Here is a 13,580-nt window from a genome sequence, read left to right as displayed (position 1 = left end):
GGTGATTTACTGGATTAGCAAAGAGACCTGTTTATTGTTAAACTGATGGTTTTAATCATATCCTAATTGATGTCACCAAAAGTTGCAGCAGATCTAACTGTATTGTGGTCTCTTTTCCCCCCTTTCATTCGTGATGCTTCCTTTTTTCTTCTTTAGGTGCAAGTAGATGATTTCACAAGAGCAGCATGGTGTTTGTGAATAGAAGGATATTACCCGCTAGCACTGGCTGTTGAGTAAAATTGAGTAAGATCATGTGATCCTATTCAATTTCTCTTTGCATCATGCTTTATGGGAAAAGCTGCTCCTTACACAAATGCTTTGGTACTTCTGACTGCAGCTGTCAGTACAAGTCAATAAAATTATATCTTTGACTAGAGACTACCCTGTGAAATCAGTCATTCTAGTTTTTTCTGTTACACACTGAAAATGAGTACTAATATTGTGACTATGTACTTTAGAAGCATCTAAAAATTGCTTCTTGCTTCTCAGGCTAATGGACTGCTGCAGAGGCAGACATGTATCCTGGTAGTGAGAGAGAGGCTGCCTAATGTTTTAACAGTGGCTTATCTGGTCAAATAAATTAAGACTGTGAAATAAGATCCACCATGTTCCCCCCTGTGTTTATGATAGAGGACCTCAACAAGGGAGGGGTGAAAAATTAGGAGCACCTCAGAGCTCCATTAAAACTCTGCCTTCATAAGGCCCGGGGAAGCTCCTTCAACAGCATATTCTACATCATGACTTTCCGGGGATGGAAAACAATAGCAGATTATCTTTTTCAACATGACAATTTTTTTATTCTTAAAATCCAGATTGCCTGGTTAATTTCTGTTATCTATAAATATCCACACGCTCTTGTTAGTGTTTATAAACTAAAGAAATTAGCAAGGTTTATCTGTTTCTTTCTTTACTTTGACTTAGTAAAAGAAATGTAAAGGTTCTGCTCTAATCTCAGATGCTTAGATGAACACTGTTTTATCTTCCAAATTCTGTTGCTGTGCTTAGAGATGCAAGCCCATCTGTCTGAATTGAGCCTTAAATATAGAATGAAGATAGAGGTACACTTGCTTAGCACTTGCAACTGATGTTTCGTATTTACCTGGGATATAAGCATCTGTCAAAATGTGTCCTGGGAAGTAAAAGGGTGTAGGGGTAAAGAGCCCCTGAAGCTGCTGGTGTGCAATGGGCAGATGTGGGGCCAGATGCTGAAGAATTGATGTGGGTATGAGAGTATAAAATTAGTTGATGTGCAGATTACCGGGGTACATAATTAATTAGTGTGAAGCACAGGATAACTTCATTAGCATTTTGGAAGAAGCTAGAAAGCCCTTTGTACCCTCAGGCAGTGCTTTATACAAATTTCTGTAATTTGATATCAGTTGTCTCTATTAGGGCGAACTCCTGCAATCGTGGCCAAATTGGTGGAATTTGGCAGTGGGGAGGAAGAGATCAAAAATCAGAAGATAGACCAAAAAACTTAACTTTAATCTTTTCTTAAAACTTCAGGAATGTGGGGGCGGAAGAGTCCTGACTCATGATTTTTGAATTTTGGGGGCAGGCAATATTGAAATAAACCACTCCCACTATAAAGAGGTGGATTGAACTCAATTTAATTGTCCAGTAAGGCATGCTGCATTATCTCAGCTTACAGTGTGTTTGGTTTCAACGGTAAAATCATTGTTCCATTTTCTAAAAACAGTATCATTTGAAACTTATTGAGGAAATAACCCTTTTTCAGAAAAGTATTGTCTAAGATTTAAATGATCAAATCGTTGTAGGTTATCTCTGCCTGGTTCAAAGAATTTTCCCCAGCTCAAATGAGCGTTTCTTTAATTAATTAAAAATGTTATTTTAAATTCTCTTTAAGTTTAAGGGAGCAGGTGCACGCATGGATGTGTGTGTGTGTGTGTAAAGATAACAAGTTTATTTTTTCCTGTCAGATTTGTATACTGAAAAGTTTTCTCAATTTCCAGCTGATTATTCTAAGGTTCTTGAGAAATAAGCATATGAACATTGTTTTCTATTGTGGCCTAAGAACCAATGTGACTGATGCCACTGCATAATACAAAATTACATTACCAATCCTCTTAAAAATTAGCATTTCAGTATAGCTAATCTTTTAATAGCTCTTTTAATATATCTGTAAGTGTTTAAATTAGGTATATATTCCCTTTCTTTTAAATGCAGAGAGATTTCCTCTGTACTATTTAATTACTTTAATTTTGTGTGATTATGGTGGAGAAAAAGATTAATTGTACAAAGAGGTATTGATCTACAATAGGAAGATACCTGTACTGTACAGAAGATTCTGTGTTCTTCATACTGATAGCAATATTGCTCTTTGTGTGGGAAAATGTCTGACTAGTGATATAATTAATTTTCTAGTTTACTGTTTCTGTACTTTCAACTGGTAGTTATGAAATGTAATTTTCAATTGTAATACATCTAGTAGCAGTGTACTTATAAAAGCATTATTCTTGCATCATCTAGTTCATGCTACTGCTTTCTTATTCCACATAAGGCATGGATGTCGATATGTATTTTGTAGAGAAGTAAGTGTGATTCATTAAAAGAACGATATATCTACCAGCATAGTGTAATTTAAAAAAACGATGTTTTAAAAATATGAGCCTTTCATTTGTATTTTTAATGGTTTGCTGTCACATGCATTTCCTGCTTTGATGTATGCCTGTGACCTACTCTTTTTCATCATCTTTTGTGTCCGCTCAGCATGTTTAGGTTAAAGTTGGATCATGTGATATCTACTGAGAATAATGGTTATCTAACTCCCTTTGGTTTATCATCATCATCTGTCTTGGAAAACTGGCTCATTGTGAGAGTCGGTCTACTTTTCAGAAACACATCTAATACATCACAAAACTCAAAGCTTTTTATAGAAGTTACCACATGCTAACTGCAGACCCATATTATTTCTGTTCTGTCTTACCTATACAGCAGTGTGACAATATTATTTGATTTATTCCTACCTAATTATGTCAAAAAGGCATTTTCTCCTAAATTTTGATGTCCTAATCCTAGAAATTTATAGCCACCTCTGGGCCAAAAAGTCATCCTCTAGAATAGGGCATGTTAGAGGCTCTGTGCTATGATCCTCTGTGTCTTCAGCTGTTTCCAAAATATATTTTATTTAGTGCTGGGTTCAACTTTCCATTTTGGTGAACCTGTATGTTATCCATGAGCACTGTATCAAGTCTGCAGTATCTATATTTTAATCCTTTGACAGTTGGCAATTCATCTCCTGTGGAGCCACACATTTTGGAAATCAAAAGACAACTGATTCTCTGTTCTTGAGAATGGAGAATGTTCAAGGCTCCCCAACACTTCATTCTTTTCACAGGAACATAGGAATTGCCATATAGGATCACATTAGTGTTCTAAGTACCAGATGCTTCAGAGGAAGGTGCGTGAAACCCTGTAATGAATAATTTTGAATAACCAGCCCACATGGGAAGTTTTTCCCTACCGTCTCTCAATTAGAGGTTGCTAATGGCATGAAGCATGAGGGCTTGTATCTCTCCTCCATTCCCCCCTCCACCTCTCCTCACAATACTCATCATCAGGTTTGACAAGTGAGCGCTTTCCAATATCCACAACAGTGTCAGGCTGACATCTCCATGGGGTGATGAAGCTCATAGTCTTTAAGAAACAGCACACAAAAGGAATGGTTATTTAATGTTTAGAAAAGATGGAAGCATTGCTACTAATGGCTATCAGAGGGTGGTCCCATCTGGAGTGCCCTCTTAAGGCGGGTCAGAGCAGGATACATGTGCTTGCCTCAGTTTACCCTCTCAGGTAACTCAAGGATTCCACTTCAAACTGTCTTGCTTCAATAATATCCTTCCTTGACGTTGGTTTATTAATAAAATTATAGTGCAACTCAGTCCATGACAAAAATTCCCAAATACAATCCATTTCCCACACCAAGTGGATATAGTTCTTAAGTCATTACTCTTCCTAACAGGACCTTCCATCAGCCTCTGCTGGGAGTCTCTCCATACCATACTCTGGTGTCTTCTGCCATACTGACGCTCCTTCTCCGTCCTCTTCAGTCCCTCTGCCAGCACAGCCACTCTAGTCCTTCTTGATAGTGTGGAGCCCCACTCTTCTCAGTGGGAACCCCTAGAGCCTGTCTGTTGGGAGATCATCCTTGCCAGGGAAGTATCCTTCAAACCCTCCCCACTCCCGGCACTCTTACTGTTCTCTTGGGTGCAGCTTTCCTGTCCTGGAAACGTTAGTGAGTAAGCCATGCTGCTGCTCCCCTGCCTTCAAGTAAGTCAAGTTGGAGTGAGCTAATGAGGGACTGGCTGTGCTCACCCTGTAGCACTGGCATACATAGTAATTTTATGGAGCAAAATGGCAAATGTTACAAAACCACTTCAAGTGTATTTTAATGGACAGTATTTGCCAAACAGTGCTTTCATATGGTATGAAAAGTGTGTCAGCGCAAACAAGAAAAATAGAAGAAGAGCTTCTATTGACTTTATAGAATTATTTTATTTTATTAGCATCCCTTTGACTAGGGATTTGATATGGGAAAGGCTAGATCTCCTTTCTGCTAAAATACTTGCTTCTCCTTCTGCTCCTGTACATAGTATGATTCCTCTCAGGCAGCTGTGAGCCTGGCCTGAAGAATGAATTGTTGAGAGCAGCACAGAGAGGAGGTGAAAAAAGAGAGAAATTTATAGTGAGTTAGGTTGGCTTGAATTTCAGTCCCTGCTAGGAATATTCTTGGATTTTATATAATTTTTTTCCTACTTTAATCTCTTCCATGATTTTTTTTTCCAGCAATTTAATTGTCTTAAGACGTGCATCTCAAATTTTTGAGAGATGTAGATCAGTTTTGGTCCTCAGGATCTAGTGGAGGGTATTAAATGTCTATGTAATGCTTTGTATTAAGGTTTTTTTATAAACGGTTGATAATGATTAATAGATGTTATAAGCATTTTACGGACATGAGGAATGTGTATTATATAAACGGTTGTTATAGCCCAAAAAATTACTTTAAAACATTAAAGTTGCAAAGTCAAGCACTCAAAAGTTTGGAAACTTGAGAGTTAAATTTGCCTATGCAACTTCAATCAGCTTCTTTGTAGGCATCATGTTAGTCTTTAATTACATGATCACATCCTATATTTTCCACAGGAGCTTGGCTCCTGCCCATTTCCTTCCTCCCTATCCTGCTGCTGCTGCTTCTTCCTTCCCTCTCCCCAACTCTTGCCCAGTGCCCATCTCTACGTCTGTCTACCCCACTCCTGTCCCTTACCCCATTCCTCTGCTTCTGTCCGTGTCTCTCTCCCCAACCTCTCCATTGTCCTAGCCTTTCCTCTTCAATCCTCCCTACCCACCCGAACACACACTGCCTTGGGTCAGCAGAAAGAACTCTGAGAGCACAGGAGAGATTATCTCTCTGCCCCGAGTTACAGTGCTTGGTGCCACAGTGTCCCTAGACAGGTAGAAGAAGCAGTTGCAAGGGAAAATCCTGCTAAACCTCTGCAACCCCAGGATTGAGCATACTCAGCCACTATGTGGGGATGATGCATATGCATGCGGTCTGGTCTGCCCATAGGAGCTATCAGGGGATGCAAAAAGAACAAGAGTACTTGTGGCACCTTAGAAACTAGCAAATTTATTTCAGCATAAGCTTTCGTGGGCTACAGCTCACTTTTTCAGATGCAGCTGTAGCCCACGCAAGCTTATGCTGAAATAAATGTTAGTCTCTAAGGGGCAACAAAGTACTTCTATTCTTTTTGCAGATACAGATTAACACGGCTGCTACTCTGAAACCTATCAGGGGATGGAGCATGTTCAGCATAGATGGAATCTTCAGAGAATTGAGCTGCCAAACTTCTAACAAGTTTTTACTGGGCATGTGCGAACTGAGATTTTTAGAGGTTTATAGTGTGGCCATATTTGTAGATATTTTATGGCAAAAGTCGTATTATTGACACCACAGTGAACCCACTGCCAGATTTCGTCTCTGCTATAGCTACTCTTGGAAGAAATTTTTTACATGAGCAAAACAATAATGGTGTTTTTGTTTGTTTTTTTGCTAATTTTTTCCCTCAGAAATGGCTGAATCATTTTTGCAGAAATGTTTAAAACAAATTCTGTCTGAGGCAGACATCCAGTATGGAAAACTTCAGCCTGAACAGTTTAAGTTTAGCAAAGTTATAAGCACCCAAAAACACAGCCTTTATATAGTAGGAAGTGTCAGGCAATGTTAACTATAGGCATCACTACTTGCACTGCCTATAATAAGCACATTGGTGGAAGCTGTTGTAGATAGTTATAAATCATGGTTATAACCAATCTATTGACTTGCTGGATTCTGCAACAATTGATTGATCATTTATTAACTCTAACTACCTATAAAGTTTGCTTTAATATAGCCTACTATTGTAGGATTTGAGACCTCTACTGCTTTGGATGGAACGGGAATCAGAATTCTGTAGAAAATAGGATGCTTACTTGTGCTGTAGTACAAAGGGCTTCCCAGCTTTTTTGGTATTTCTTTTCAGTTGTACAGTAGCGCTATTAACTGAAGGAAGCAGGTGCCTCAGTTACTTAGTTTCCACTAGCAGTTGATTGATTAGTTCTTAACAGAAAGCAAAAACGTTTTCATGCCTAATTTGCTTAGTTTTCAGTTAGAATGAGGGAAGAAAAATAGCTTCCTCTCACAGTATAGTACAGTATTATTTTGCCACAGTTTTAAGACTCTCTGAAAATGGAATAGTCAGTCATGTTGTGAATATCCGTGTCAAAACTATGTAACGTTGTGTTCCATTGTAGTCTGTGCAGCAAAGCTAAGCACCTTATCTTAATTACTTAACAGCTCATTGGACTCTAGACAGGGGCATCAGAACAGGGAAGGCCACGGGGGTCATGGTCGCACCACTTTTCACTGGTGGTAAGGGTGAGCGATGGAAGGTGAGGGAGGGGGTGGAGAGGAGTGAGCAAGGGGCATGGCCTCGGGAAAGAGGCAGTGCTGGGCCTCAGGGGAAAGAGACGGCATGGGGGCGGGGCCTTGAGGAGAAGGGTTGGGCCTCAGGTGAAGGGGTGATGTAGGGAGGCGAGTCCACAGTTTCGGGTGCCAGTGGGCCCCTCATTTTTAGGAAGCTTCTGCCACTCCTGGCTCTAGAAGCATATAATACATTTAGTAAAGCAGTGCATGTGTTGTGTGTTTGTGTGTGCGCATGTAAGATAATATGAAATATAGTTCATTCTTTTGGCTACTTTAATAGGACAACTTTATAAGAAGCAAAATTTCAGGATTTTGGCCATGGCCACTTTCATGGGTTTGATGGTAGTGTTATCACTAAGTAAAAACCCAATTTTTGCTTTAGTCTTTAACCTCTGCCTTTGCAAATCTGTAATAAAATTCCTGTGAAATAATGTTAAATGCTAGTGGGACACCTGCTTAGTTGCTTCCTTTTTGGTACCAGTGTGGTGTGAGGTTGAAATTTTTGTATTGTTCCCAGCTGTAATGTCAGATTTGCATCCGCCTGGTCAGTTCACCAGTCTGGAGCATAATGTCTCGTATATTAGAAAGGAAACTATACTGAGGCTATTTTCAAGTGATGATATTTTTTTCTCCGTGTTTTAAAAAAAAAAAAAATTTAAAATGTAAAGGATTATTTATGTTCTCCTCCTGACATAGAGACCTGCTGCCTCAGTTAATGTAGAATGTGAGTTGTTTTAACATATTAATTAATAACTGTGTTCTTAGTTACTTGCTTATTTACTGTCTTCCAACTCTTTCTGTCTCTTTTTTATTTCCATTCCTCCTTGTACGCTTCTGAACCTGAGTAAATTTATGAAGGTATACTGAGATGACTGCTAAGAGCCAATAAAGTTGTAGGTCTCTGTTTCAGTAGGAAGTTTTTACAGCTGTTTTTGAATTTCCAAATTTAAATCTTTTAAATATGTGAAATAAGGAAGTAGAAACTGTTAGAAGAATTCTTTGCCTGGATGTAGTTTCATTTGTATATACATGTCTGTTCTGTTTCCTGTAGTGATATGTTTTTCCAAGAGATCAGAAGGAAATGTGGAAGAGGATGGCCTGCTTTTTTTTTGGGGTGGGGGGAGGAGACGGGGGGAATTGGAACAAGCTAGATACAAGTACAGTACTTAATATTGTTTACCTGTGTTAATATGTTTAAATACACTGCTTTTTAAAAAAATTTATACCCAAATAAAGTTGAGTGTGAAACGCTCACGGCAGTTTCTAGTTATTTCTTTTTAAAGTTGTTTTATATTTTTTCAGTGAAGTGGTCATTAATAATGGATGAGATCTTATAGTTGTTGGATGGATGGGCTAGGACCTAGCTGGTCATGGACAATCCTAACACATTTTTAAGCGTGATGTGCCCTGTCTACACTGCAAAGACTTTGTAAAATCATGTTATATTATTTAAAACAAATGAGCTAACATGTTTTAATGAGCAACCTTGTAACCATAGGGAATATAAAAATTTCAAATGTATTTTTTTGAGTTGATGATGCCCCTTGAACTGAGCAGTATGTAATTATTTTAATTATTATGGTGTAGTATGTATAAGTGCAACGAGAAGTCTTTACTACTTGTAAGTGATTTTGTCTAAAGGATATGTGTGCGTGGGTGGGAGGGGGCAGACGGACTTTTTTTTTTTTTTTTTAAAACACTGTTTCCTGGAAGGAAACTGTGGCCTCCAGCTCATTGTAATAACATAATTTCAAGACACGTAGCATTTGCTTAAGAAATTTGTGTAGTCTCTTTCCTAAGAAAGACTTAACTGTTCTTAGCTAATGTTAATGCCTTCCTCATGAGCTTAATAAAACTCCACCGACTTTCAATAATATGGAAGAATTGGATGTTTAACCAGGATCCTGAACATGTGTTTCAGGTGGAGAATTCCAAAGACAATGAAGAGAATATCCTGCAAAGAGAAGTTCCCCTCAGGCAGTCTCGGCGAAGGTTTAGGAAGATTAACCAGCGGGGAGAACGTCAGACCATCACAGACAATGTGGATGCTAGCAGTTATCTTTCGGTGAGCATGTTTTCCACTAACAAAAACGGATCAGCCTAGTTGGTTTCTCATTGTCTGAGCATTTGGGTCTTTTAGGGTCAGGGACAGAAGGAGATAAAGTGTGTGTTTGTTTTTATTTTATTTGTAAACGTTTTTCTCCTTGGAGAACACTGAGAATGTTTTGGATTTTTTAGCTATAGGTGGCAGTTCAGGTTCAGTAGTTGAGAGCAACAATGCTTTGGTTTATGGATCTGCAGTTGTGTGTAACAGTGAAAATGCTTAGAAGGTTATTGATCAGTGAAAGGATTGTCCTCCTCAAAGACCTTCATGGATACTTGGTTGTTGTTTTTGTAATATCTTTAAATCAAGTACTCATCCTAAAATGTTGAGATTTGTTTTTTCTATTCAGTTTAGATCATGTTGAAAAGTATTTTATGAAATCCCAGCTACTGTACAATATGAATGCATATCTTGATGTTTCACCTGTTTTTCAATTCAGTATAAAGATCTGAGAGTTTACTTGAAAACAGCAGAATTCGGTGAGGTGAAATTAGCCGTCCAAGAGGGTATTTGCCACACTAAATATTGCTAAATATATAAATCTGTATTGTGCCAAGGTAAATCCAGCTGTGATTCTCAGACCACAATATTTTTTCTACAAGGTTCTGTTTACCACTAGTTTTGTGTAACTGCATGCTAAAATTCTGTTAGTGGTGGGTTGTATGTGTGTGGGCCACACAAAAGGTTTCATTTGAAAGTAACTGTTCTAGATGTTTTGTTTGTTTGACATTAAATCAGATTACCAACAAATCAAACAAATTATCATGAAAAATGTTCACATTACCAGAAATTATACTTTCTGCTATTTTATAATGTTGGGGTTTAAGTAGAGCCAAATTTTAATGAGTCCCAAAACAACCCCCCCACAACCTTGATGGTCTCTTCTTGTTGGGAGGCTTGCAAAGCATTGATAACACAATCATAAACCTGAAATTCAACTACTTTCTGACTATGTTTGAGTAAATTAGTTTTTTTTGCTTGTGATTAATATTAATGTTTTTAGAAGATAATTCAAAAAACTCCAAAACATTGGCACTTCAGGCAGTATAGGTTATGTTGGCATTTGTCTTCTCAGCAGAAAGGCTATTGTTGCTGTAACAGCAAGTGTTTACTTTGGGTTCAGTTTCCTGTATCTCCCCATTTCAGGATGCGTGATGTATTTTGTTCTGAGTCAAGAATTAGTAAACAAACTGAGCTAGTCACCAAAGTGGGAATTTATGTCCCCTAGCTCTGGGAAGTGCCTAAGTGTTTGATCATGGATGAAAGTCTAGCCTTTGTGATTGATTGTGACAAAATATACATCTTTCTTCCTCCATTGCATTTCTATTCATGGCTGAATAAGCATTGAAAACAGTAGTTCTCAAAGTTTTCGTTCTTTGACCACTTTATAAGGAAGAGAGAATCTCATGAATAACAGATCCTGTGATTCTGTCTGTATGATTTTAAAGGATACAAGGATCTACAGAGTCAACTATTTTAGGCACCAAGTTTAATTCCACGGAGTTGGTTGCACAAACTACATTTCTGGAAGGAAATCTGTCAGTTGGTTGTCTCAGCTGGTTAACAGCTGACTGAAATGAAAAAACAACATCATTTATATATCATGACCTTTTGCTACCTGTATGACAGTTTCAGATAATTTCTGTGGCAAAAAAGCTTTTAAATACACAAATGACTGATGATTAAGAAATCAAAACATAATAGAATATATCTACCTGTTCCACATTCAGCAAGTAACAAAATTATTAAAAGAAAGAAAAAGGTGTGCAGATTTCACTAAATTTAGTCAAAGTTTAATAAAATAATTAGTTAAAACATCTCGCATTAAGTAATATGGTTTCTTCTTCATATGCAGATATAAATCCCATTAGCATTGGTGTGAGTTACTTGTGAGTAGCGAATATACTGCTAATATAAGATCGTTGGTTCCCTAAGGTTTTGAAAATCTCAGATAAACCATTGACTCTTATAATTACCTTTCCACATTTCAGCATATCAATACATACATTTTATCATCTGACAGTTGTTCATAATTACAGTCCTTATATCTGTCTATAACGCTATGCACTGGGGATATCTCTCTATATAATTGTGATTGCAGTTGCAACTTGATCAATGTCAGCTTTTCAGGAACAAATTATGAAAAAAGTACAAGCAGTAGACAATGTGTGAAAAGATTTTCAGGAATCAAACTCTTAAAAATCTTATATATTTAACGATGGTTGTGATTAAAGGTGGTGTGGAGAAACTTTGACTGTAGTTTGCAATAGGCAAGACATTGCAATAGCATCCTTCCTAGAGCTGGGAAGTTGTTTACAAAAGTTCCAACAAATTTGCCTCACTGACAGAATTATAATTAATAATTGCAGTATGTTATTTCACTTTTCTGCCTGAGGCTAACTGCTCTTTGATAGAGGCTGAATGTGGTTTGATAGATCTTCTATTTAAGCCATATTTAATGATCACATTATTCCATGTGGCACTCATTGCATTACATTCAGGGTATAAATCAGTCCCTTTTAGGTATTTGTATTTAAAATCCTGTAGTCCATGAGTCTGGGAGGGAAAGTGGGGGGCAATCTAGACCAGGGAGGGGTGGTCACAACTTGCCCTGCAACCTGCCTTACAATGCTCACACCCAGCCTACAAGCATGCAGATCACACCCTGAAGGATATGTGTGCTTGACAGCACTAGTTCAGCAGCTCTGACCCCATCAAACAATCTACAGCCATAATCTGGTTTTGGTTACAACCGGCAAGGCGACCCCAGCACGCACCCAGTCCTGAATTTTCCCCAAACCATGTGCTCTGTAACGTCCCATTCGTCTCCTGGACAGTTGAGAGGAATAATATGGTTCATTTGTTCTTGTAAAGAGATAAAAAGCACATCACAGTTTATTAACTGGGGTTAATACACTCTTCCCTTTAAACACAGCACTGAATTGGTTTACAGTAAAAATAAAACAAATTCATTAACAATAGAACATAGATAAGGGATGCCAAATAAAAGGAATAAAGATAGGATTACAAGCAAATATGTGAAAGCGCACATCTAAAAATCTAAAACTTAATCTAGTATGGTACAGGCTTTGTTCAAGATGGTTTCTCTGACCAGTCTTCATTCTTCCCAGCCATGGATAGCTTCTCCTCAGTCAGGACCTTCCACAGAGGGTGAAAGATCTTTGCCAAAGCATGCTTTTCACCTATGTTCAGATTCCAGAGACTTCAAACCCCATTCCTTTGATTGAAGGACCCATCTTTCTCAGGTTGCAAGAGCTCTGTTCCCTTGTGTAAATCTTGAGATGGATGCCAAAGATGACTTCTGTCTTTGCTTATATCTTCCAAAGTTCACTAACTTTGTGCAAGACTCCCATTGTTTTTGATCACACCTTGCTTAATTTACATAGGAAACAGGTAAATAGCTGCCGTCCCTTCTGTCTGGGAGGAAACCTGTTTCTCCCTGTTTGGCCACAGACTTTAAAGCGTAATATCATTAAGTATTGATATTTCTCGTATAGTGTTAATACATACTTTTTCACAACGATATTGATCACCACTTCCAGAAAATAAACTCACTTTATACACTTGTAAAATAAAATAACATTGTATACAATCAATTGATTCAATTGTTTATCACTTGAGATTCTGCCCACCTGCCTCTATAGATCAGTAAGCCTTTGAAATGGATTCTTTTGAGGTTACCCCTCAAAGTAAAGTTTATTTAAGCTGTAAAGAAGGTGACATGGTGTCTGATAGTAAAGGAAACTCTGCGTTCTTTCTCCTCCAAATTGTTGGTAGCTTAATAGTTTTGTTTACCTAATCTGTAAAAATGGACCTTTGTTGTCTTTGCCTGAAGACTGTGCTGGTCAGAGAATCAAATATTTATTCCTTTATCTAAGGCAGACCTGTTTACCAACTCCTCTGACATGCCTTCCATAATTTCAGCATATATTCATAATTTTTTGTGTACATTTTGTGTAGCCATTATGCAGGAATATTAATGATCTGTGAGTTTAGTAGTTTTCCAAGGATATCTTACATGGCATCTTTTTAGACACAGATTGTAACCATAGTGTGTTGGGATACACTGACACTGAGATGCTCCAAAGGTCATAAGTATACCACATAGCATTATTTGTGTGAGTTTTTGACTCTGAGGGTATGTTTACACGAGGATTAAAAAAACCTGCAGCTGGCCTTGGTCAGCTGACTCAAACTCACGGGGCTTGGGCTACTGGGCTGCTAAATTGTTGTATAGACATTCGCTCTCAGGCTGGAACCTAAGCTGTGGGACCCTGCAAAGGTGGAGGGTCCCAGAGCTCAAGCTCCAGCTCGGGCCTGAAACTATACAACAATTTTTCAGCCCTGCAGCCTGAGACCTTCAAGCCCAAGTCAGCTGACGCAGGCCAGCTGCAGTAGTGTTGCGGGTCTTTTATCCTTGTATAGATGTGACCTGAATGCTCTCTGGCACATGTAACCTTTTAATCTCTAAGC

The 13,580-nt window shown here is 38.2% G+C and overlaps 1 protein-coding gene across 9 annotated transcripts in view; it reads left to right on the top strand.

The window, feature by feature from the left end:
- Positions 1-13,580, top strand: part of RAPGEF6 (Rap guanine nucleotide exchange factor 6) — a 246,442-nt gene that overhangs the window by 85,023 nt on the left and 147,839 nt on the right. For all 9 annotated transcript variants that reach the window (XM_030573058.1, XM_030573049.1, XM_030573048.1 and 6 more), the window contains one exon: positions 8,904-9,047. In XM_030573058.1, the coding sequence (XP_030428918.1) occupies positions 8,904-9,047 (144 nt within the window). The remainder of the gene's footprint in view (positions 1-8,903; positions 9,048-13,580) is intronic.

The sequence above is a fragment of the Gopherus evgoodei genome, chromosome 8 (genome assembly GCF_007399415.2).
Source record: "Gopherus evgoodei ecotype Sinaloan lineage chromosome 8, rGopEvg1_v1.p, whole genome shotgun sequence".
NCBI lineage: Eukaryota > Metazoa > Chordata > Testudines > Testudinidae > Gopherus > Gopherus evgoodei.
This window is presented reverse-complemented; position numbering and strand designations above follow the sequence as displayed.